Source organism: Pleurodeles waltl, chromosome 2_1, assembly GCF_031143425.1.
Source record: "Pleurodeles waltl isolate 20211129_DDA chromosome 2_1, aPleWal1.hap1.20221129, whole genome shotgun sequence".
In the NCBI taxonomy this organism is placed as follows: domain Eukaryota; kingdom Metazoa; phylum Chordata; class Amphibia; order Caudata; family Salamandridae; genus Pleurodeles; species Pleurodeles waltl.
In genome coordinates this window covers 313,594,332-313,620,732 of record NC_090438.1, presented here as the reverse complement: position 1 = coordinate 313,620,732, position 26,401 = coordinate 313,594,332, and the positions used below count along the sequence as shown (strand labels likewise).

Below are 26,401 nucleotides of genomic sequence, written 5' to 3'. Positions count from 1 at the left end.
CTCTTTTAACCTTCAATTAGGGACTGTTCTTTATCTTGGCACCCCCATTGCACTGACTTCTAATGTCACTTGTTTTCTATTCCTGTTCATGGATTGACATGATCAGCATGCAGGTCTATACTCTCTGGACAGACCTGAGGTTCTCACATATTGGTGCTCTCTGACTCTTCTGATATTTCAGTTTCCCAGACTCATTTAAATTTGCAAATTCTTTTATTCTCAACAGCCTTGAGAAAGCCCAGGTGGATGCACCTCGTTGGGCGAAACACGTGTCGGCTGGTTGAACGTTCACTCTGTTCCATGATCTAATCAATCAAGTACATTATGGAACTGATCTTTTTCTTCTGATAAACATTAATTTGGATAACTCTTGGAGCAAGTTCTCGAATATTTCAAGAATTCTCAAGAACAATTGGCAATTGGTTGCTTTAATGTCATTGTTACAAGTGGGAACCTACCACATATCTGTTAGTTAACCCCAAGTTTGGAGGATAGTGGTCCATTTCCTCGGGTTTGAGTTCCCACATCCATTGCATGAATAGGCATTTAACACGGGAAGTAATTCAATTGGACCCCCTGTACACCCCTACCCAGTGACTGCACTGGAGTGTAGGCTAGATAAAGGGATAAGGTTAGTTCCACTGAGAATTGTACCTTGTGTACTTGATGTGGGGTGCTGTGTAGCACTGTGTCAGTTCTGATGAGGAATTGTATAATGTGGTCTGGGTATTTGTGTAAAACATTTGGTCAGAGCAGCAGTGAGTGGAAAAACTTCCCTCACAATAGTATGATCAGCGTTCTCAAAGGACCAAGACCAAACCTTTATGATTTAAGAATTTTGTAATGAAGAACAGTAATGTACAGTGAATGTTAATAACCGTATCATTCTAGTCTCTTTGGTGCCATTTGTGAAGTAGTTGCAGATCCTTTGTGATGTACTTCCTCATCACATTGTATATTTTGTATGGTTAACTTTGCTTAATTCTGTGTGTCTATTCAAGCATTTTGGCATTACTGTTGTAGGATGGATGGGGGGTGATGCACTTGTAGTGTTGTGTTTATTTTGCTTTATTTTCTTTCATTGTGTAGAAGGAAGGGGTGTTGGATCTTGTTCAAATGTAATGCAGAGTTGTGAGAACTTGGGTTGTTGATCGAGGGGGAGTATGGGCTCTTCTCAAGCAACAACCACTATCCTTGTCAAGGTGAATGACCACATAAAGTTTCGAAATTAACCTGTGCGTAACCCTCTGGTAGCTTGCATAAAAGCAGTCAGGCTTAACTTGAAGGCAATGTGTAAAGTATTTATGCAGGACCCAAACGGCAATAAAGTGAAAACACAACACAAGAAAATTACCACAGTAATTTAGAACAATACGGTAAAATGTAATAATTTATTTGATACCAAAATGACAAAACTTCAATCAGTAGAACCAGAGATATGCAATTTCAAAATTTTAAGGTAAGTATTGTGCCTAAAAGCACAAAGTGCCATCATTGGTTATCTAGTGGTGCCGGACCTGGACAAATGCATAGGTTCAGCCGGACTGCACTGGAGTGTAGGCTAAATAAAGGGATAAGGTTAGTTCCACTGAGAATTGTACCTTGTGTTCTTGATGTGGGGCGCTGCGTAGCACTGTGTCAGTTCTGATGAGGAATTGTATAATTTGGTTGGGTATTGTTTTGTCTTCATTTTGACTTCTTACGTGTTTTGGCATTGCACAACTACTTTGCCTATGCACAAAGCTAAGCTTCTCTGCTTTGTCCCTACTTACCAGGGAGCTGAGCTCAGTTTAGTGAATTTAAGGGTGCACCCTGATAAGAGTTGTGATTATTCCTTGAGGTGGGTAGTCACCCAGCCCAAACATTAATCCAATTTCTTACAACAGATTTGCACATGAAGTCACAGAAAGCAAAAATGTTATGTAGCAGTGCAATTAATGACACCTGTAAAAATCCCTGAAATGTCCTCTGCATCTTGCAGAAACTGAGGGTACTTAGTGGAGTCTAATGTAGACATTTCACTAAAATGACATTGATTATACGTATAAAAGTTAATTAAAAACCCATTTAAAAAAGCACTCATGAAACTAGACAACGTATAAAACATTTGCATTTTATTCACTGCATTAAAGATTTACACATTCGGAATTAAACAAAGGTATATTCAGTTAATCATCATAATTTAATCACATACAAATTCATAAAATCTACAACGGTAAAAAAATATATGCATTATTTTGTTTTGCTTGCACACTGTAGTTAACATTGTAACAAGAAAATAACTATATCAGCTATAACCCTGTGTGGGTAATAAAAAACAATGTTTCTTATTAGTACAAAAAAGTACCAACAACACTTGTAACAGTTCAGAAAGCACTCAGGACATTCTTAATATTTTAGAGTGTATTATATATTTTAGATCTGACACGTCTCAGTGCCTCTTTGATCGCTCTTTCTTAATCAGTTCAAATAATGCACTTTATGTACAGATGATCGTATGGTATCTATTATGATTTGTAACAGTAACTGTATTCTATATTCCTCCTCAGTCAAGGACGAGATGCATAGATATTGCATTACCACAACAGCTTAAACATTTTTTTGTCACAGTTTAAGTAGCACAAATTCTAACTTTTAGTTTTGCCCTTAAAATAATTGCCAGTAACAAATGCCAGCCTTGCTAACTGAAAGTATGCCACTTAATATTTTGGGAAACACACCTAGGGAAATTATGCATAATGGGGCTTCCTGAGAAGAATAATAAAAAAGTACCACAAGTACACCTGTCCTGCTGGTGTCTCTGGGATGTATGCTAAGGACCCTCAAATCCATACTAGATGTGCAAACCACCTTGAATGGGTCTATTTGCCACCATTCCAGGCCTTAGGTTACTCACCAAGCAATTCACTAAAGCACAATATATTTACCCTTCACTCACACATTTATATTTTCTATGACACAACCATCTCACAAAAGAAAACCCAGCAGTCTGCCAATCTTTCACAAATATTGGCAAGTTTGCTGTCTTTTTTGTTACTGAATTGTATTGTGGTGGCTTTGTTGCCTCTGGTGACAGGGGCCACAAATGTGTCACAATATTGTGAGATTGTTTACAGTGGCATTTCAACTGCTGCAGTTCACCAACAAATCCAAGATGTCATCAAGATATATAAGCTGTGTTGTCATAGCCTGAGATGGTCGGTATCTCTAGACCTTTTTTGGATTTTTTGGGATCCAGGTCCAAAAGATGTTCATATCGCTGTCCATAATGTTGTTCAAGAGCTGGCCCCCAGGTAGCAGCAGGCTGGCAAATGGATCTGAAGCGCTAGTGGTGTAAAGACAGATATGTTTTAGCGAAAGAATTAACAAGGCAAGGGCCTTCTGCATTTTCAAGTACTTCCTTTGTAACTTGTGTTCATCGTGGTGTTGTCATTAGAGATGAAGTATAGCCAAATCTACTCAGTATTACCTTTTGCTTGTTAAGCCATCTGTTTCATTATGTGTGGAATGTTATTGTGCCATGTGGGTTGTTAACAACAGGTAACGTGTATATTCCTGATCAATCAACAAAAAGGAAAGGGTCTCACCTGTCAACTACTGTGACTCTAAAAAAAATAGCATCTATGCAAGGCTTTTTGAAACATCACCTTCATCCTTCCAGGTTGATCAACTTACACCAGCTATAACAGGCACCATTTACACTTTTTATCTTTGTTGTTTTCATGCTTGTGCTCCGTGAGGTGCAGATTATCTTGCTAAGCACTACAGAAAGCCTTGTGGGCCATGCTTCTGTTCATTTCTTTCAAGGTCTTATCCTTTCACCTTCTTTTATAATGGTATACACGACAATAGGGCGTTTTGAATCTTAATGAATGCCATATTTGTCCCATTCATACCAAGCAGTGAAATAAAGAGCACACTACTTGCATTGTTTAAGTTTTCATGTGTGTTTAGAATCATTGTTTTGAGTCATAACACAAAATTAGGTCATGGACTCTCGCCTGAGTTCCATTATCTTCGAAGGCCAAAAATCCTGTAATTACTAATTATTGTCATTGGTCGTCATTTGATTCACATGCTGGAGTCACAGAGGAGGGCACATAAGGACTGTATAGGACAATGATTAAAGGAAATTAAAAACTGTAACTTCACCAACACGATAAGCACCCGAATGTTTTAACACTATCACTGCCTTCTCACTCTCTCAATCACTTACTCACTTACTGCTTCTCTCTGTGTGCCTCTCTTTCTAACCCCCTCACGGGCACATCCTCCCCGCTTCTCTCTGCCTCGCTCTCTATGTATATTAGCCCTTCCTCCTTCTCTCACTGTATCCCTCCCTCTCTGTGTCTCACACTCCCACTTCGTCTCTCTTTCACTCTCTCATCCCTCCCTCCTTTTATCTTTCTTTCCCTTCCTTGTTTTCAATCTCCCACTCCTTCACTTCCTCCCTCAGTTCATCCCCCCCCCTTCTCTCACTCCACTGTTCCACCTCAATTAGTTGTATGTAGTGAGTGTATCGGATGTGGGCCTTTAATTGGTGTTATGGACTCTATTCCATCCACTGATTGCTGGTGCCATTATACACACCACAATGGCAGTGCTAAATCAAAAAACATTTTAAAGACATTTATTACACTGGTAAAAGTATAATACTGACTATCACAAAAAGTATAAAACATGTCTTCATGGCAAAGAAACCTTTCATGTTAAGTGAAGTATTCCATGAAAACGTACCTGCCAGAGAGATCCTTCTGCTCTGATCATTTTTATCACTGCGAGAATCGGGATCCATATTAAACAGAATGCAATCATACACCATCCAATCGCCGATCCCCAGCTTGGATATACTATCGTTCCATGCATAGGTGCTTTAAATGTCACCAGTGACCAGATTAAAATTGCCTGTAAAAATGCAAGAAAACATTGCTCAGTAGCTCATCATATACGAAGCTGAGACTCATATTAAAACATTGTAATGACTTTCACCACACTGAAGTGAAAAGACATGTCTCTTAATTTGTCCTCGTCCTCTCCAAGGTACAGAAACAGTGAACAAACCATCAAAGCTTCATCACACACTTGGTCAAACACCATTGCATTGTACCACCATGATTAGGCTGGTCCCCGTGAAGGCTCTAAGGCAGAGGTCTTCAAACTGTGGGGCGGGCCCCCCTTGGGGGGCCTTAAGTGATCCCAGGGGGGGGCGCCAAACTCTGGCCAAAAGAAATATTATACAGATAACATGTCTTTGTTTTAAGTTTAGACCTATTTAAACATTGGCATCTTTCTAAAATAATTGTTAAAAATTCTGAGGGGGGCCCAATGATTTTTATTTTTCAACTGGGGGGGCGTGGTATTAAACAGTTTGAAGACCACTGCTCTAAGGCCTAAAAGTTTAAGCCTAAAATCAGTGACTCGCACGTGCGCGGTCACAAATAATGATCCAATGGGACTGTAAGAACCAAGGCACATTGCTGAAAAATGCCGAGTCACTCGTTACTTAAACGACAGGCCAGTGGAAGGCATTATCGTAGCAGGGCTTCTTTAGTACAGGCCAGGTAGCACTGGCCCTTCTCAAATGCTGGTTGATAATTGAAGTGCTAATCGCAATAGTTTATGGAAATATAAACGGTTACAAGTGGAAGCTGCGTGAACTCTACTGTAGATTGCATGAATGTGTATCCGTAACATCAGGAAGTCTGCTGCAAGATGAGTAAATGGCAGTGACAGAGTTACTGTCTAGCTGATTATCTAAGGGATGCTGCTCACCCCAACCAAGGTAATAAAATGCATGCCAGCATTTGAAGACATGGGCAGTGGCAGATCACCCGATCAACATGATTGGTTAAAATGTCCACTAATAGGGTTGTTCAAAACAAAATACTGACTGAAGCAGGGTGTTTTAGTGTCCAGGTGTCTGTTCCTCTGCTGCAGTCAGCCAGGTAGATGGATTCGTTTTCAACTACACTAGGATATGGAGCATGAAAGTCCATTGTTGACGAAGTATCTGAGAGTGGCCACATACTTCTTCTTTCTGATATACCAAATAATTCTCAAACGTTTTTTCATTTAATTCCTAAAGGGATCTTTTGACTATAAATCATTTGTTTATATGCAGAAAAAAGGAACCTATTTCAATGTGCAAGTCCACACTTCCACTATGTTTACTCCTGCAATTGGTCAGTATTGTGCAGAGTACACAATTGTAAGTGTAGGAGAGGATTTATGCCGGGAAAAATAATATATGCTTTTGGGGTTTTTATGCATCCTCAAAAATGTGTAAATCTATGGAGGTCACACACATAGCGCAACATGATCTGAGTATGCCACCAAATCTGACTTTTTAATTCGTGGTCATCGGTTTAAAAGTAAAACGAATTTAAAATGTTTATAAAAAGGCAGAGAGAAGGGATTACAAATTGGCAGGTGGAAGAAGTATGTGGGTTTAATATTAATGACATCCTACAAGCATGGTCTAAAATTAGGAGGAACGGTTGGCAATTTCCCTTAATATCTTGCTAGCCAACAACCTTCATGAGAACTCTATAGTTTTTCTCGCAATCATTACCTTGGGTTTAAAACCTAATGATTGAGCGAGACTGGAGATGAGTATTGTTTGGAACTGAATTATTTATATAATTTCGTTTTCTACCTATTTTCCTCGGAAATCTAAGGGATCTGTCCAATACCCTGCCACTCTTCTCTTAACAATTGTAATCAAAGTTGAACAGAGTTTTCATTTCATTATTACGCTGTTTTCAATAGCAAAGTTTATAACCTAAAGTGTCAATGACTTTTACGATGTAGCAGGAAGCTTTATGTAAACAGTATATTAATTGATCACAGGTAGCCACTTATTTAAAAAAAAAAAAAAAAACATTTTGGGCCAGATGTAGTAAAGAAGCATTTTGCGAGTTGCAAATAGCGAGTCTTAGCGACTCGCTATTTGCAACTCGCAAAATGTAATGCAGAACGGTGTCTCAGACACCGTCTGCGAGTCGGTATGGGGTCGCAATGACCCACCTCATTAATATTAATGAGGTGGGTCGCAAATTGCGGCCCCATACCGACTATGGGCACTCGCAAACATGGAGGCCTGCTGTAGTCAGCAGACCTCCGTGTTCGTGACTGCTTTAAATAAAGCAGTTTTTTTTTTTTTAAGTGTAGCCCGTTTTCCTTAAAGGAAAACGAGCTGCACTTTAAAAAAAAACGAAACCTTTAGTTTCGGTATTTTTTCAGGGCAGGGAGTGGTCCCTTGGACCACTCCCTGCCCTGAAAAAATGTTTTTGGGTCCATTCACAAACTGGAAGGGGTCCCATGGGGACCCCTTCCAATTTGCGAGTGGGTTACCATCCACTTGAAGTGGATGGTAACTGCAACACCATTTGCGACCGCATATGCGGTCGCAAATGGTATTGCATACCACTAGGAATCGCAAATAGGAAGGGAACACCCCTTCCTATTTGCGATTCTGAAATGCATTTTGCGAGTCGGTCCGACTCGCAGAATGCATTTCTGCATAGGAAAATGCGATTTGCAACTCGCAAACGGCAGTTTTTGCCGTTTGCGAGTTGCAAATCCTTTCCTACATCTGGCCCTTTATTCCTTGTGCATACAGGACAGCGGGTCTGATGTCAGCAGGTATTCCTGCACATTTCATGAGAGGGTACAGTAGGGTTGGTTGTGGTTTAGTTTCTATCTGATGGGCAGGAATCATTGAGCTAAATTAGTTTGCTTTGTGGTGTGTTCTGAAACCAGGACTAAGAGAGGAGCAGCCTAATTGATGAGCAAAAATTAGTTTAGAGGGAGGTGCTGGGAGAGTCATAATTGGAGTTGAGTGTTAATTTCCATTAAACTCTTTAGGTGGACTGCACAGACACCTACACACTATTTTTATCATCCGCCATTCAGTTGGCCATCACATATTGGTCTATGCCTCTCCCACGAGCTTCCATTATCAGGCTATTTTTATGCGGGTGGTCCCTTGGAAGACATTGTAAGGAAACTGTCTCTTTCCTTGGGGACTTACTCAACGCCCATCTATCTCTCCTACTTAAGAAAAATAATGAAGTATTACATTTCTGAACATTACTAGTAACTACGGTGTATCCCCCTAAACTCTCTGAGGGGACTACCAATTGTATAAAATGCTCCAGAAAATCATATATTAGTAAATAAAATTGTCATTTACGTTTTTGAAGAGAGGGAAGGTATGATCTCGACGTTTGGCGAGTGATATTGTTCACATTTCTTGGTTTTGCACTGTAGTTCTTAAATGCCAGTAATCAACCTGATTATAGTTGCAGTTAGCCACCTCCCTATTCACAAGGAGTTTCTTCTTTTGTGGATGTGACTTGCACATATAAATGTAAGAATGAATCAAGTCAAGTCAAGTCAATGAAGTCTTTATTCGATATTTCATCATAAAAGACATGCTACACGTCATAATACTTATAAAATTAACAGTGCTAACGATTAAAACAATAAATACAATATTTCATAAAAGCTACTAATGCTTCATTTGTTAAATATTTTAACATATTAAAAAAGGAGGTACATTACTTTAAAAACTCAGTTCTAATGTTCAAGATATTTTACTTATCTAAAACATGTAACTGTTTTAGTAGTTCAGAACGAATTATCCATGCCCACCCCAGGAATTTGGCCACCCCTATTGCTATAGTAGGTGAAAGATCAGTTTTAAGGATCCTACAAGCAGTCTCGGCCGATTGTGTGCCCAGACTTTTGCATAGGGGTACCAACCACTTCTTCCTTGGGGCAGCATATAATGGACAGACAAAGAACAAATGGCTCACATTTTCCCGCATTTCAGTACACAATGGGCATTTATCTGGGCCTCCAATGCCCCAGGTTGAGGTTAAACACCTTAATGGTATTGAGCCCACTCTAACTTGGTGATATAATTTGCGGTCCATAGGTTTTGTAATAACATCCCAATACATTTCAATTGCAGAGACATCTTTCACGTGTACAAATGTTGTTGTAAGGGAACTACCTATAAGGGATGAGTGTCTTATGCCTACCACCCATTCCCAATATAGTTGTTTCAGCTCTTTTTTTGAAGGAAAAGTAGCTGAGTCTGGGTTGTGCCAAAGGGCACCTAGACCCATGGCACAAAGGGTGGTTCTAACACCCTTAAACCAACCAATCTTATCGGATCCTAGGGTGTCCCTTACCTCGAGACATGCTTTCGCATATAATAACAGCTCTGGGGTAGACCACAACCTCCGCCAGAAGGCCAAGGGCCGAAATCTGGCTTGATCTTCCACCGGTTGGAGCCCAAGGTCATAAAGGAGCGGGATGCGTGGGGATGACCTCGGAAGACCAACCGCCCCTCTTGTAAATCTGTTTTGGGCCAGCATCAGTCGGTCCAGATTGCTATAACCCCAAAGCTCTGCCCCATACAAAACTGAGGGAAGAATTTTTGACCCATAGATTTCCATAAGTGGTGACATCGGGCGGGTAAATGATCTTTTATATTCCTTAAGAAGGGCACCGCCCAATTGAACATGTTTAAGTGCTTGAATATCAATCTGGGGTTTCCAACTAAAATTATCACTAAAATGCACACCCAGATATGTAAATACATTAGTTTGCTCAAGAATAGCACCACCCATTTTAACCCTTGCCACAGTTTGTGTTCGACCTCTAGTACCATGAATTTTGTTTTAGAAACATTTACTTCTAGCTCATGCTCGTCACAAAATAACTCAAATCTGAGTAGGGCCTGCTGAAGCCCTTGCCTTGTCTTAGATAATAACAAGGTATCATCCGCGAACATGAGCAATGGTACTTTCATTCCCGCTATCTGGGGAGCATCCGTGGGATGTGTTGCAAAATATTTGGTAACCCCGTTAATAAACAGGGAAAACAAAGTGGGAGCCAGGACACATCCTTGTCTAACACCTTTCAAAACATGGAACCTGTCCGTAACCTCGCCAGGCTTACCCCAGCGGACTTGGGCATAAGTGTATGCATGAAGATTCATTAAGAGTCGCACTAGAGCCCTGGGCATTCCCTGTTCCAGTATGCAATCCCATAATTTAGTCCTAGGAACCAAGTCGAATGCAGATCTTAGATCCACAAAAGCTGCATACAACTTGCCCTTACCCAAAAAAACTGTTTTCCAATATAAAAGGGCAAAACGAAAGGCTTGATCAAGGGTGCTTACATGAGGTCTAAAACCCACCTGCAACGGAGTCAAAATATCTGAGTCTGTTATCCATTCCTGTATCCTCCCTAAAATGAGGCGCGCTATGATTTTTTGGATCGCATCAATAAGGCTGATAGGCCGGTAATTTGAGGGTACTGAGCGATCGCCTTTCTTGTATATAGGAAGGATTTCTGCCCCATACCATGAGTCAGGAATTTTAGCGCCTGCTGCAACTGCATTCACCAAGTGGAGTATATAAGGTACCCACAGGTCCTGGTCTTCCAAAAAAATGTCAGCTGGAATACCATCTGGGCCAGGGGCCCTCCCTTTGGGAATGTTTTGCAGGCAATTAATGACTTCAGTAACTGAGAAAATTAACGACTCGACGGGCTCAAGACAGTAGGGTATAGTCACTTCTACTGTATGACACTTAAACTGATCCTCAAAAAATGTTACCCACTGATGATTAGAGCCAGATGCTGGACTATAGTGGGCGTCCTGCGAGATAACCCATTTTATGAGGTACCAAAACTGTTGCATATTGCGTTTACCACAGGCTTCTGACAGCATAAGCCAGCGTTCCTCGTCCCACTTTTGTTTTGCTTTGCGTTTTGCCTCATTATAGAGTTTTCTACAAGATCTAATCTGGCTATGATTTTTGTTTTTAATAGCCTCAAAGAGAACTCTTTTTGTCTTGCTACACTCTTTATCAAACCAGGTAGTGGATGAGTATTTCTTAGTCCTAGGTTGTTTAGGAATAAATTTGATGAACAACTTTTTAAGTTCCTGAAACAAGTCAGAATGGGTACGTATAAGTTCGCTATTAATCTCGTCCTGTGAGCCACAAAGCTCCACAGAACTAGACACTAAGGCCCTCATTCTGACCTTGGCGGGCGGCGGAGGCCGCCCGCCAAAGTCCCGCCGTCAGATTACGTTCCGCGGTCGAAAGACCGCGGCGGTCATTCTGACTTTCCCGCTGGGCTGGCGGGCGGTCGCCTTCAGACCGCCCGCCAGCCCAGCGGGAAAGAGGCTTCCACGATGAAGCCGGCTCGGAATCGAGCCGGCGGAGTGGAAGCTGTGCGACGGGTGCAGTTGCACCTGTCGCGTATTTCACTGTCTGCGCAGCAGACAGTGAAATACATGTAGGGGCCCTCTTACGGGGGCCCCTGCAATGCCCATGCCAGTGGCATGGGCACTGCAGGGGCCCCCAGGGGCCCCGCGACCCCCCCTACCGCCACCCGGAGACCGCCGGGATCTGGATGGCGGTAGGGGGGGGTCGGAATCCCCGCGGCGGTGCAGCAAGCTGCGCCGCCGTGGAGGATTCAATGGGGCGGCGGTACACTGGCGGGAGCCCGCCAGTGGTGCCGGTCCGACCGCGGCTTTACCGCCGCGGTCGGAATCCCCATTGGAGCACCGCCGGCCTGTCGGTGGTGCTCCCGCGGTCCTCCGCCCTGGCGGTCAAAGACCGCCAGGGTCAGAAGGACCACCTAAGGTTCTTATCACCCTGCGGGCCCCAGCGTCCACAGCTATTTTGGGCCAGCGTACCCTGCGCGTATCATTGCTCACAATGACCTCTTTTTCTATTATATTAGGACCACTGCCCTCAGACCTCTGAAAGCTGGAATCCCTTAAGGTCAAAACCAGCGGGTCATGATCGCTCTCTGGGCGTTCCGTAACTAACATATCAACAACTGCAAACCACTGCCTCACATCGACCAAAATATAGTCGATACGACTACTGTGTCTGCCATTGTTGAACGTATGCCTGCCCTTCCTATCTGACTTGACCCTTCCGTTAACAGCTCTTAGACCCATATCCAGGCATAGCCCCTTGATATAGGTGGCTGAGCTCGACCACTTAGCAATCGGAGGTATCTCGAGTTGGGGAATACCCCAGGATAGATCCTCATCCTCAGTGAGCGGGCCGTCCTCAATACCCAAAGGCTCAAAACAAGTATTAAAATCCCCCATCACAATCTTGTGGCCATCGGTCGTTGTTCCTGATAGAATGTCATCCAACAGGAGGAGGGTCGGAGAAACCCTTCCTCCCTGGAGGCCCCTGACATAAATATTAACCAACAGGATGTTTGTACCTTGGTTGGATTTTATCTTTAAGGCAATTATGTCTGGACTATCAATTGTCACTTCTTCAACTCTTACACCCGCACTTTGGCGGACCCAAATTGTAAGACCTCCAACAGGACGCCCTTTCTGGCCTCTAATTGCTGGCTTGCTAAAGTTCAGATACCCCACCCGAAATATCGGTGTGATAGCCCAAGTTTCCTGGAATGCAATTATATCGCCCTGATCTATGAAGTCCCTCCAATCAGGAATACACTGGCTGGACTCCAGGCTGGCTATATTCCAGGATATATACCTTGATAACATATCAACAGGCTCAGCTAAAGCAGAGGGTGAGTCCGTACTAAAATTGGGTAATGCAGACAATGTACCAACAGGGGTAGTGTCAGGATTATTACTTTGATCTGTGGCAATAGCCTTCCAACTTATATCTTCTATGTGGGGAGATTTCAATAAAGTTAAATTAACTAATTCTTCTCTACCGATGAGTCAATCATTCTCATCTAGGCAGGATAACGGCCCATATCTCCCGGCAGTAATCAAGGGTTCAATGCTTTCTGGTGCGAACCAACCCCTGGGAGGGTTAATGACATTTTTGTTAATCTGGTAAGGCACCTTCACCTCGGGATACACCGTAGGATAAAAATCTAGTAGTTCCCACGTGACTATTGGTCCATCTGCAAGTTGCGGGCACCAGCCTCTCAAAAATGGGACCACATTAATACTCCTGAAATTAACTATTACCAGATCACCTGGGATATCTTTAATCATGTGGCCAAGCCAACCCACCCTTCTCACATTTAAGATTTTACCATCAATGGTAGGGGGGAGGGGTCTATTCTTAGTAAGCCAGAAGGCTACTTTGTTTTTTAAATCATTGTAACCTTCTTTTTTACCTGAACTAAGTTCTGGGACTCCTGACAATATACATACAAATGGAGCGGCCTCCGGTGGGAGATCAATCCTAACATTATAATTATTGTTGTGCTCTCTTGCTTCCTTATGGACTCGAGTTGGTTGAGGCCTACCCTCTAGGGACCCTCGAATCACTCGGGTTCCCTAGGTATAGTGGGCTCCGCCTCGAAACTTGTTTCGTTACATGGGGCTTTATGTCTTAAACTGCTGCCCGCGAGTATTGCCTGCTCAATACAATTTCCAGATGGTAAATCAAGAGGTACCGTTAGTACATCTGCTGGTGTCGATGTTGCTTGTACCCTCAGACTATGAACCTCTTGGGTAAGTACTTCAATTTTCAGCAATAATGTGCTAAAAATTTCAGCCATTTTTGTCGCTAACTTATCCTATACTGTTGCCAGTATATTTTCTATATACTGCCTGTTATGACAGCAACCCACTGGCTTATCAGATCCCCCGTCTAATCCTTTTGTTTTAATAGTATCGGTTTTTGCTTCCAGGGGCTTTCGAGAATTGCTGACCCTCCCCACTCCTCTTTTGCCCAACGACTTTCTGCAAGCCCTAACTGCTCTTGCTGGTTGGGGGGGAGTCACTGCCATAACCACGGGGCTAAATGGGCTCTCGCCAATTACATCCGTTGAGTCTAAGGGATTAGAATGTATCTGTGCCTCAGTTAGTATCATATCCTTGTCAGTGTTGACGCCCAGATCCTCAAAAGTAGACACTATATGTGGGGAGGAACTAGGGTGTGTCTGAACGGGGGAACCTCCTTTCCCTAGGGAGACTCTGCGATCGCTATTAATCTTTTTAACCACCTTAACCAGGTAGTTATCAAGCATAGTAGCCCCTAGATTTTTGGCGGAGTTATTACAGTTAGCCATCATAGGTTGGTTGCAGTAAGTACCACCAGCTATAATTCAGCAATACAAAACACAAAACCACGTAATCAAGATGTAATACAGCTAATTTACAGTTTAGGCAGAGTCCCGTGCCCAGTCCAGTCTCTTCAGGCCTCAGAGGGCCACAGAGGGCCCGCCCTGTGCCCGGCGCCGCCCGCGCGCGCCCCGCGGTGCGTGGTACCTTGTTGCAATGAATGAATCAAGAATAGACAATGCTCACTCAAAAACATATTTGTGAATCGGGACCCTATATAGGGCAAAATATGGGACAGGGTAGTTTCAATGATCTTATCAATGGGTATGTAAACTTTTTGAATGGGGTGATAATTTAATGTAAAGGAATAAGAGACAAGTAAAGATGAATAATTTGATCTCCAGGAATTTAGGATAGATAGTGAAGAGTAGAATGTTTCTGACTCATTGGCTCTAGCCAGAGGTGGTGCAGAGTCTGAATTTGGTTCCTAACAAACAGCAAAAGGACGTTCCTAAGAATATACCTAAAAACGATTAACACTAAGAAGATCTACATATTGTTTACATATGCCATTGCACAGGACACATGCTACTATTGTGATGCATAGTCAAAGAAAAAGGGGAAGTTCATAAATTAGTGATGTAATCAAACTTTTACAGCATAGTTTCAAACAATGCTCTCCCTTATCACTTTGTGATTCTCACCAATATTTGCTGCATTTCTGCTAGACAATTTTTTGGCTATGAATGTATTCATCTTGATTTATATAGCACAAGCCTAACCAAACCAACAGGTGCTGGGTGGGAGCACAGAGAGAATAGGACAATGAGTGAAGGAAAGGTGAGAAGTGATGTTAGAGATACTTGAGGGTGACTGGGTGCTGGGGGAACACTGATGGGTAAACAGTAGAAGGGGATTCGTTTTTTAAAGGACAACATGGTGCCTTGTGAGACTAGAATCGTAAGCCAAAGTGTATATGGTGGTCCAGAGTTAGCTGAGGAGCAGGGTCTTAATTTTTGTTCTGAAGTGTAGGAGGGATGAAGCATGGCAGATGTATACTATGATGGCTTTCCACATACTTAGGGCACCGCAGAAAAGTGCCTTGCATTTCTTGTTCATTTTTTTGCATTTCTTGGTGTCTCACCTGTGGTACTGTTGCTCTGTTGAATTGTCTGAAGGTCCCAATGTTGGATGCCAGTCAAAGTGGATGTCCCACCTTTGAACACCTTGTATGTGACGCAGCTGGTTTTGAAGAGCCCATTTTATAGAAATACACAAATAATACTCAAATACAAATTTCGGTGCAGTGTTGGTCCACGGTATCATACTGCCCACTATATGTGTGTGGCTTTTACATCTGGACATAATGGCCATTCTCCAAAATGAGAGTCTTGAAATTGGCCAGAAGTATTTCAAGTTATATCGGTTGTGGGTAATATTCGTTATCCATTATAGGTTATATTTGTCTAGGATGGTGCTGGAGCTTTGGATAGCTGCATTGATTTTTATAACTTTTTGTAGAGATGCATTGGGATGGATTAGGGTAAAATGCCCCCTCATTATCTTCTTGAACGATTTGAGTAGGGAACAGATGTTGGAGTGTTTTCACCCTCATACTATGAGTTTTTATTTTTGCTAGGGAGGGATATTTTAATTATATCTAAGAAGCACAACGAAATTCAATTCTAGATATACTTTTGCATATATGAATAATACTTGATGGTGCTATCTTACCAGCAAAAGACATGGGGATATGAAGAACCAGCAGAGTCTCCACCATGCCCAGAAGAGCCAGTGCTTTTTACCAATCATCATTTCTATGTCTTCAATGAACCGATTTCCTCCTGTTGAAAAATGTCAATGTTCAAATATTATGTGGTATAGATGAGCAGATAACGCATTTTTAAGTGCCCCCACTTTAAAGGTGCTCTGGTGTCATATCTGTTGATTTCAAAATTTCTCCAGAGTATTATGGAAATCAGTGATATAGTTGTATGTATTTAAATTGAAGATATATATATAAAATTAATCTACAATGGTGTTACAACGACTTGAAACTGTGGACAGCAGTCCAGTATCAAAGATGTGTCAACAATTACATAAAAAATAATTATATAAATCGTTAAAGTATTACAAATGTGGGAGCACATAGTGCTACTCATTGGGAAAAAGAAAGGCATGGCCATATTTACTATCTATGGCTGCTGCTGCTCTCTTTTCTTCTGTTGGTGCACAAACAGGCTGGTTTGCACTGTGCACACACCTTTGCACTATAGTGAAAAGGTGTGTGCACAATGTCCAATCCCGTACAAAATTGTATGCATTTTATTTACATGTACATGTACATTTAACCGACAGTGCAGCACGCTAGCAATGAGTGAAATATATGGAGAAATTAGTATATTTCGCCTATGTAATGCCTGCCACAAAGGAGCAATATTTCTTGATGCAAAGCCAGGTCAGACACAATTTGTAGATCTACCTTTGCATAAAAACCCTGGGTGGTGGTGATGGAATGCTGAAGTATCACCCATGAGATGCACCCTGACACAAATTAGGTTACAGCAGCACTACTTGTGGTATTTCTGCTACTTTAAAGGTAGTAAGTATGTTATTAAAAGTTGTGCTGCTTTGTGTTACTTTATGTGATTTTGTGGTAGCTCAATGTCTTGAAAAATCCAGCACTTAAGTTGTTAAACGATGAGTGCTGGGGTCTAACGTTTTACTTAGCCACCATGGCTTGTCTTACAGAATGTCGGGAGTGCCAAATACCGAGGCTGTGTAGTCTTGCTGTCATCTCATGCCTCTTTAATCCACAACCAGTCACTCCCTGTCTCTTTAGATCACTTTTGCAGGCTCTTTTTCATCCCTAATTCCTCCCTTTGTCACTTTTTGTCCATTTATCATTTCTTCCTTCTTCTTCCTTGTGTGTTTTTTCTCTATCGTGCTCTGGCTCAAACCGTGTTGTAGAAAAATAAGTGCTGATCACAAAAAAGGACTGTTGATGGTACTTACCTGCAACCACCAGCTCAAATCAAACACTAGAGAAATATTCCCTGTGGTTTGTAAAACAGAGTACATAAAGAATGATTCTGTTTTGAGAGCACTGAGTAAACTCCTAGAAGGTTATTCTCATTTGGCATCATAAACATCAATTCGATTTTACTACCCAGTCCCTTAATAACAGTCTTTTACAGTTAGGAACATTAAGTTTGTTTACCATAAATCCAGCACACTCCTATGAGTTCCAGCACTGCAGCAATCAAGATGCCCCATCCAGCACAAAAATGATCAATCAAATCGACCCAGAAAATGCCGGCCTGTAAGAATATGACAAAAGACATTTTTAAATGCAAAATGCAGCACACATACAAAACGAAAAAAACAGGGAGAAATAAAGATATTTCTCCCTGTTGCATCACTTCTATGCCACCCATGGGGTGGCGTAGGGTTTTGACGCATTCCAAGGTTTACAAAACCTTGCAAATCTGAGAATGAGTCAAAATCCATGGGTGTTGCATGGGAACACCCATGGAAACGTCTCCGCCACGCAAAGTAAGGCAACGCAGCAACCCTATAAATCTTGGCCTAAACACCAATGTTTTGCTTTCTTTATAGTCCAGAGCGAATATGTAAGCCCTTTCCCTACACCACAACTTAATTTTGGATGCACCCTACCCGGCTCACCGATAAAATACACTCACCGTTCACTGGGTAGGAGTAAGCTTGCACGATCTACAATGAGGAAATCCTGCAAGAAGTTTATAATACCCACAAATATACAAGTTTGTAGGTGTTCCTCTTCTATCGCAGGCAGAACCTCCATTGAATGATTCATTTTCTGGACAGGTGTGGCTGACACTTGCTAATGGTTTTAGAAGCATGCCAGCAGACACTGATGTTGTCATTAGTGAGAACATCTGTCTGATGACGCAGGACACCCCTTAAGAGCTCAGGAGCTGGATTTACTAAAGCTAGACATTGCGACAGTCAGGCAGAATGGAATGAATAAATCCGCTACCAGTAACATATTGCATTCGGTGTACTCATGTATCTTCCCTGATTAAGTGGCGGGGAAAAACGATAACCTTATTTAAGTTAATGGGGGACGAAATTCTGGATGAATGGGGGCGGTGACCGAGTACAGAAACCGCAACTACACCTCACTTGTCAGAGACAGACATGCGGGTCAGAACAGCCGAACATACTTTTGTATAATCGGTTTTGCTAGTTTACAGACTTTCCTCATTTAGTTAATGTTTTAAATTGCATACATGTTTGTTTAACAATCTTTTTATCCTTACAAACTGTGTTTTAAAATGTGAGTATAAAGTTGCAGGTAAGCCGGAATCTCGAAGATCAGTAGTGAACATTCTGTTCCAAATCACGAGCAGGTGGTTCATGCAGTGTTCAATCAGCAATGAAGAACCGCCTCAAATGCCATTATATTCCTAGTACGTGCCATCCAAGAGCATTGTGGCATTAGTGGCAGCTCGGCAGGCACACGGAGTACTCTATAAATCAATGATTCTCGCTTCCTATTGTACCACTGTCATTTTTATAAAAGAAATATGTAGCCAGGAATATTTGAACAATTCACCAGAACAGCAAAACCTCTTTTGTTGGGAAAGGCTTGGCCAAATATCAGTGTAGACGTTTAGGGATCGCGTGACCCATCCTTAATAACGGCTGCAGAACTCAGTATACTTCTACGTATTTCGGACTTGATGACAGAGTAAATAATGTTGTTATGTCGGACAACTACAACAAAGATAATGTTGCTTTAATAAAAAACAAATCCTGAAATACACGAGATTTGAGCAGACTGCCATCCTCTACCTAGCACCGTAGCCCTGCACTACCACCTAGATCCCCTGGGAAAGAAGATCTTCTCTACTACCAATATCTCAAAGTGGAGAAATTCAGCTGTACTACTTGAACCCTGTGGTACATAAACGCTGTTCTATTACCTAGACCTTGTAGTAAAGACATTTTGCTCTTTCACCTACAGACTGTTGTAGAGACACCCATTCATTACAGGCAACCATCCCCATTGTCATCCTTTGTCCTGATGAGACCCTTGCATCTTTGGTAGGGTCGAACAGCAGTCGACATTCAATAAGACAGGTCCTGCTATTGCAAGTTTCAGTACTGGTTGCACTTCATATTTTGGACATATGTCTGCCAGACTTTAAAATGTCTCAATGATTAAAACCATTATTAATATTTGCACTACGTTTAGCCTCAGTCACGTAGTACATACAAAGCAAATAGGAAAACCACAATATCATGTGATGTTAGTAATGTTGATAGAAGTATTAATTAACAGGTTAGTTCATGTTTTTAAACCTTGAATGTTTTGCTGATTCAAATAGAAAATGTGAAGAATCAATAAAAAACAAGGTGAGATTTTGTACCTGAGTGACACAGACAAGACCAAGGAGGAACAACACTGAACAAACACCAAGGGTGACTGGGATGCGCATCTTTTTCATCAATGTTGGGAAAGCATCATGAATGGTTGTTGTGATGGTTTCTGAAGGGAAAAGTGTCTGATTTAGTTTACATTGGATTGGGTCACTGGAATGTAGTAAAGTCTGTACAGGAAATAGACGAGCAGTACAGTAAATTAACTGTACTTACCTATGGAGGCAAACTGAGAGTCGAGACCCAAGGTCAGTAGCATGAAGAAGAACAGTATAGACCACAAGGGAGCCACCGGCAACTGAGAGAGAGCTTCGGGATAAGCAATGAATGCCAGGGCAAAACCTAAATCACCAATATGAAAACACAATGTCAAAGAGTGCCAGCTTTTAAAGTATTTCACGAAAAACAGGACAAAAGAGACATACATTGAAAAAAGAGGTAGGTATCATGGCATAGAAGCTGCACACTGGGAGCATAACAACAATGCTAACAGTGCTCTATAAAATTCAAGAATACATTTTAGCAATCACTCATTTACAGGGAATGAATGTAACAAAGAGATGGTCGTATCTTTGAAACTGTCTCTCCAACTAACGCTGAAGTGGTGCTTCACCAGTGCGCGTGTTGCCACATAAGAAGTTACAGGCAAGAAGAGGTCACTGGGAGAAGGAGTCCTAATAGGCAACAAATGTTCTACAAAGAATTAACTTGCTCTTACAGAACATGTACATCCATCAGGGTTCTCCAGGAAGTACACATTGTAGGACAATCTAGGGTGAGACTACAAGTTTCATTTCCAGGTTTAGCCAAAAGAACAGAGGACCCAAAGAGCTTGTGGCACATCTAGAAAGTAAGGACAGGGGTACCCTGAAGCACACATAGGTCCTCATCACGACCTTGGCGGGCGGCGGCCGCCAATGCGGCCGCACTCCCACTGCGGCCATCAGGAGAACCCCGCTGGGCCGGCGGGAGGAAACCTGGTTTCCGCCCGCCTGCCCAGTGGGGATCTCGGCCGCAACACAAGAGCCGGCTCCAAATGGAGCCGGCGGTGTTGTGGCCGTGTAACGGGTGCAGTTGCACCCGTCACGCTTTTCACTGTCTGCATAGCAGACAGTGAAAAGCTGCACGGGGCCGTGGCAGGGGGCCCCTGCACTGCCCATGCCAGTGGCATGGGCAGTGCAGGGGCCCCCAGAGGCCCCGCAACTCCCCTTTCCGTCAGCCTTTCCATGGCGATGCAAACCGCCATGAAAAGGCTGGCAGGAGGGGGACTCGTAATCCCCTGGGCAGCGCTGCTGGAGGATTACTCCCGCCGGGACTAAAGTGGCGGGAAACCGCCGGTCCCGGCGGTGCGACTGCAGCGCTTCCGCCGCAGTAGTAATCCCCAGGATTTCACCTCCAGCCTGCTGGTGGTGAAATCCGCCAAAACAACCCTGGCTGTCTTTGACCGCAGGGTTGTAATGACCCCCATAGTGTGGTGCCTACTGTAAAAGGACACCATGTAATTGCCTGCTGTGCATGGAGGCAAGTGCCACCATCTGGAGGACTTTGGTAGGTGCAATCTTTGACTTTAACCCCACCACAAGGCATGTCAAGACCAAATGTAAAGGCTGAGGATAGCTTCTCCCTCACACTGTAGAAGTAGCAGGCACCAAGGGCATGATTTAGCGTTTGTCAGAACAAGGCCTTCACCACAATCTTGACTGAGGTCTCATTCTGCCAAGCTCGCTATCTTCCACCTCATTTTTAGAGTCACGGATACTGTTAGGTGTGCAGTGATGGGACCACAACTGGCTTCACCATCTCAGACTTTTCAGATGCAGCCCATCTGCCACGTGGTCATGTGGTCACAGATCACTGTACCTCAGCTCTACTTAGTGTAGGACTTCCAAAATATACTTCCATTTTTGTGACTTCTAGGAACATTCTGGTGGTAGTGAACAGAAATAAAAATGCTGTTTTTGTTTCTCAAAATCAAAGTAAATGCTCATCAAGCCACCCTGACAAGCATGTGCCTGCCGAAGAATGCTTGTCAAAATTACAAAATGGTCCGGGTCTCTAAAATTTGCAGGTGATCCTTTGCTGGGAGGGAAGAAATGGGGATTTTGCAAACCCGATCAATCTGGCCCTAAATGGGGCCACGAGTGAACTGTAATTCTATGTTTGGATAGGCACAGCCAAAAGGGCTCCATGCCTGTTTTGTCCATAACTGGCCATCATATAATACTTTGCTGCAATGCGAGTGCACCAACTACTACTGAAGAAAATTAGAGTAGAAGTAATTTACTCCAAACTGAAAGGCTACAGGATACAATAAGATTAACTCAATCATGGAACGTGTGACTGGTAAATCCTGCTCATATCAGATGTTGAAAAATAATCTGCTTCAGTATAATTAACTGTCAAAACTACGGATCCGGAGAAAAATGGCTTTCCATATGTGTTAACAGATAGACACGTTGACTTACTGTCAACAGGCTGTGCAACTTGTTGAAAAGAGCTAAAGTCGACCCCAATAGTCCCCAAGCCACATTATTGTGTTTACAAATTCTTAATTTGCTACCAAATTTGGTCACAGTCATTGAATATACGGAACAAGTGTGGCTAATGTGCTTCATGAGATGGAAATGAATGTGCTAGGCATCCAGAATTATAAGATAGTTCTCCTCTTTCGAGTTTCGGAATGGGCCCATCTTAGTTTGGGCAGGACATAGTTTCAATTGATGTTAATGTTGGGTAGAGAAATGGAAGAAGGCACTATTTAAAAACTGCAATTGCAGTTTAATGCAAAACAGTAGTCGGATTGTCTGTATTATGTTTTCCAATGTTGGTTGCTCGTTAGTGTTCTTTGTTTTTGGTGGGTTGGTAGGTTGTTAGTGCTTCTGCCATTGCCTTTCAGTAACACCTGTATGTTCTCTCTAGATGTGTAGTTGAAGTGCTACTTCCAGAAATCCCTTCCTTAAAAGGGTTAATTATTACGCATTGTCATAAACATTCCAAGCCTCTTTCTATCAATTTCAAGCACAACTCAAGGAATTTTGTCCTAAGCTAACAGTAATTAGAAGGGGCTCATGTCAGTCCCTTTTGCACATTATCAGGCTTACCTGAGTCGACCACTTCGGAGACCGGTTTTCCTGCTTTGGTAGCCATATGTCCCAGGATGGAAAAAATTGCAAATCCGGCGAAGACACTTGTAAGGCAGTTAGTAATACAGACAAATATCGCGTCCGCATAGCAGTTGTTGTTGAATTTATTGTAGGAAGACAAAGCTACCAAACCTCCCCATGCCACCGACAGAGAAAAGAAGATTTGAGTCGCAGCATCTTTCCAAACCTGAAACGTGATCAGAATTAAATAAATATATCGATGACATTACAGGAGCAAAACGTTGAAATACAGTACAAAAACACGTTTACACGGATGATTGAAAGTCTTGGCATATGAAATGTTTCTATTGAAGTTCATTTTTTTTAATTTAGTGGATGCAACTTGCTGTGCCACCTAAGAAGCAAATTAAATATTTAGGAACCAGTGAAGGAACAACCTTTCCTAGATTGCAGGGCAATTTTACACCTACACTGTTATCGAATCAACAGTGTGAAATTGTCTATCCAAAGGCAACTTTACATAAATAGAGCACATGTGAAACATGAACACAGAGGGGGGAAAGAGCACCATTATGTTACCGACTGCTCACAACAAGTGGAGCTCACCGGCAGTCTGGCGTGGACCATAATGCTCGTTGGCTACTCTCTCACTGAGATGTGAGTGCTTCACCCCATAGAAGAAGAATATATTCTCATCGATAGCTTCTGGTATTAGGGGTCTTATATCCGGTCAAAGAGAATGCTGTCTGATACTGTCATTCATTGGTTATTTTTACTTCCCTGCACGCTTTCAGAATTACTTCTAGTGCTTAATTCGAGCCGGTGGTTGAAGGTGGGGCCCTCCGGCATTCATTTTTAGAGACTGGTACTTATTCAGCATCAACAGACTTTGACCTGGAGCAAGAGAGAGGAAAACAGAAAAGAGGAAAAGAAAGAGGAAGAGAAAGACACAAACATGGTAACAGAGGGGATGGCCGGGATGAAAAGGAACCTGCTATAGCGACATAAAGAGGCAGGGAGTGTCCCCTGGTGGACGAAGGAGTCACGGGGTGAAATCAAGACAATGCGGTTTTAGTATTCACCACCCTGATCTTTGTCAGTCAGATGTGATTCTGAGCAAAACCTTGGGCCCCAGCACTTATTCGTTTACAAATTAAGCATAAAACAGTTACATTTCCTATAAAATAACAAACCAAAACAAAGCTTGACACGTCACAGGAAGGTAATCTCTTCAGCACAGATACAGATGTAATTTATTTTTCTTATTCAAAATAAAAAGAACTCACGTCTGCGTTAGTCAGCTTTGAGATGTCGGACTGTTCTCCAATGTAATACTGGATTCCCTCCATTGCACCTTCCAGGGTCACACCTCGTATTAGGAGGATCAGCAGCACCACGTAGGGAAAGATTGCCGTAAAGTACACAACCTGCCAGGTGGAAGACACGTCAAAACTAATTGTGATTATGACAAAAATACCGGCTATTTCCAAATTTATATCATATAACACAAGTTCCTGGTTATGTGACTAATTGATATTTGTATTCATAGTCTGATGTCTGCTCCTTGAAACATGCATTTAGCAACTAAACTGGAATGGCAAGCAAAAAAACTGATGGATTAAACCCAGATCCGTGAGTGGGGGTGAATTCTTGATTTGACCTGCATTCCTTCCATCTTCTGTTGTTTTTGCATTTGTTGCCCCAAGTGGGAAGGGGATGCCCAGACGTGGGTCTCTTGCTTGCTATGCCACCAGATTCAAGCTAGCCTGGCTGATAAAGGGTGATACCATGAAACCGGTCCCAGGATGCTTGTTTCTGGTCCAGGGACGACCTGGCCTGGCAGTTTTGGCTGGACTGTTCCCATGGGGAACAGGGTCAAGACTGATTTGCATATGGCTGGGTCTAAGCTGGAATGGCATGGCAAGCAAATAAACTGATGGATTAAACCCAAATCTGTGACTGGGTGTGAATGCTTGATTTGCTCCGCATTCTGTCCATCTTCTGTTGTTTTTGCATTTGTTGCCCCAAGTTGGAAGGGTATGCCCAGACATAGGCCCCGTGCTTGCTATGCCACCAGATTCAAGATAGCCTGGCTGATGAAAGGTGATACCCTGAAACCGGTCCCAGGATGCTTGTTTATGGTCCAGGGAAGACCTGGCCTGGCAGTTCGGGCTTGACTGTTCCCAATGGGAACAGGGTCAAGACTGATTTGACAATGTATATTTACCATTGTGAATCGCGTTCCTTTGTTTCTGTTGGTTATGTTTTGAGTGGCAAATTGACCAAGGTCTTCTAGATATAGTTGGTAGCATTTTTTGCAAAATCCCATACTGATAATGTTTATCTATTGGATAGGTGAAATGAAACACAAGCATCGGAAAAGCCAATTGGATTAGCTTGCATTTTGAACCCGGCACAAAATGTTTATTTTCAGTATATAATAAATCTATGAGTTAAAGAATTTAATGTGTGGTGCTTCGGTGTAAAATAGTCCCCCATACAGTGCAATTCAAACATTCCACAGGGGGTGTAATGATACACCACACAGCCAATAGCATTAGGTGAAATAGAAAATCTCCTTTGGGTAGTGCCTTAGTCCCCAAGATTAAAGAATTGAAAACAACAGGTCTACCAGGACCAAAAATGTTAAAACAATTATACGTTCACAGGTGGCATTGAAATTTCTTTTTAACACTGGAAGCAGGGGTACAGCCCTCACACATGCCTGTGCTATGAGTGTATTAACCACAGATTACTGCTGCCAGGCATGGTGATCTGGACAAGGGTATGTTAAAGCGTCCCTCATGGCATTCTTTAAGGTCACGCTCAGTAGCTATTTTTAATCAAGATATGCTCACCGAACATACTACATTTCACATGGCTTGGCAGTACCACCATGGCATATCGAATACAAAGCACCGTGATTAGTGTGAATAGAGATACTTGATAGGGCACAGTGCATACAGGACGTGATCACTGGATCTGTGTAGCGTGCACACGCCATGGGTGTAGGTTTTCCCTATCCAATCCAATGAAGGGCAGGGCCAAAATATATAATCACAAAACCGAAACAATTCACTGAAATAAAATAAAAAAATTTAAGTTGAATGACGGCTACGGTTATAAATAAAAACTGAACCACACTGGAAATTAGAAAGTTATGAAGAGTTTTGCAGACAAAATCCTCTGCCATTGCTTTACTTATGAAATCACACACATCACCAAAGAGGCCATCGTCAGTGTCATCAGTGATAACTTAATATTTGACACAACCAAAGATATTCTTGGCAATTCATGCAGGGCATTTGACACAGACAATATGATCTGGACCATGGCCTACATGTAACACACTCTCAACATGAATTCAACCATGCTCTCTTCCCACACGTACGTGAGTTCAAACCACACATCCGTAAATAATGTGAATATAGCCTTATCTTTGACCATTCCCTTTACCCATTACTCAAAAAGGAATGTGGCACACATACTTGTAGCAAACAAAGGGCAAAGTCCTAGGCCTTGTTTTGGGTTCAATACATTCTGGAACAGAGGGCAACCCGTGCTTCGGCTAGAGCGCACATGTTTAGCGCGCAAGAAAAATGTGCCAACCCCAGGGCCCATTTATTTTTCTGTTTTTATTTTTTCATGTCATGATATGCAGGCGCAAGCATAGTCCAAACACTACAGAAAGACTTTTAGATTTTAATATTTTTGTCCTACCTAGTTAGGGTAACTACAAATTTACATGTTCGATTTGCAGACCACACTGAAGGTTACAATCCCACCACGTTTACTCCTAGTAGAGGGCATTTTCCTCACCTCT

The 26,401-nt window shown here is 42.4% G+C and overlaps 1 protein-coding gene across 1 annotated transcript in view; it reads right to left on the bottom strand.

Annotated features, from left to right (window-relative positions):
- Positions 1 to 2,092: 2,092 nt before the first annotated feature.
- Positions 2,093 to 26,401, bottom strand: part of LOC138264442 (sodium- and chloride-dependent neutral and basic amino acid transporter B(0+)-like) — a 45,775-nt gene continuing 21,466 nt past the window's right edge. The window contains exons 7-14 of the mRNA XM_069212543.1: positions 23,865 to 24,005; positions 22,576 to 22,804; positions 19,691 to 19,816; positions 19,465 to 19,583; positions 17,268 to 17,367; positions 15,782 to 15,891; positions 4,738 to 4,905; positions 2,093 to 3,325 (exon numbers count right to left, since the gene is read on the bottom strand). Of these exons, the coding sequence (XP_069068644.1) occupies positions 3,161 to 3,325; positions 4,738 to 4,905; positions 15,782 to 15,891; positions 17,268 to 17,367; positions 19,465 to 19,583; positions 19,691 to 19,816; positions 22,576 to 22,804; positions 23,865 to 24,005 (1,158 nt within the window). The 3' untranslated portion in view covers positions 2,093 to 3,160. The remainder of the gene's footprint in view (positions 3,326 to 4,737; positions 4,906 to 15,781; positions 15,892 to 17,267; positions 17,368 to 19,464; positions 19,584 to 19,690; positions 19,817 to 22,575; positions 22,805 to 23,864; positions 24,006 to 26,401) is intronic.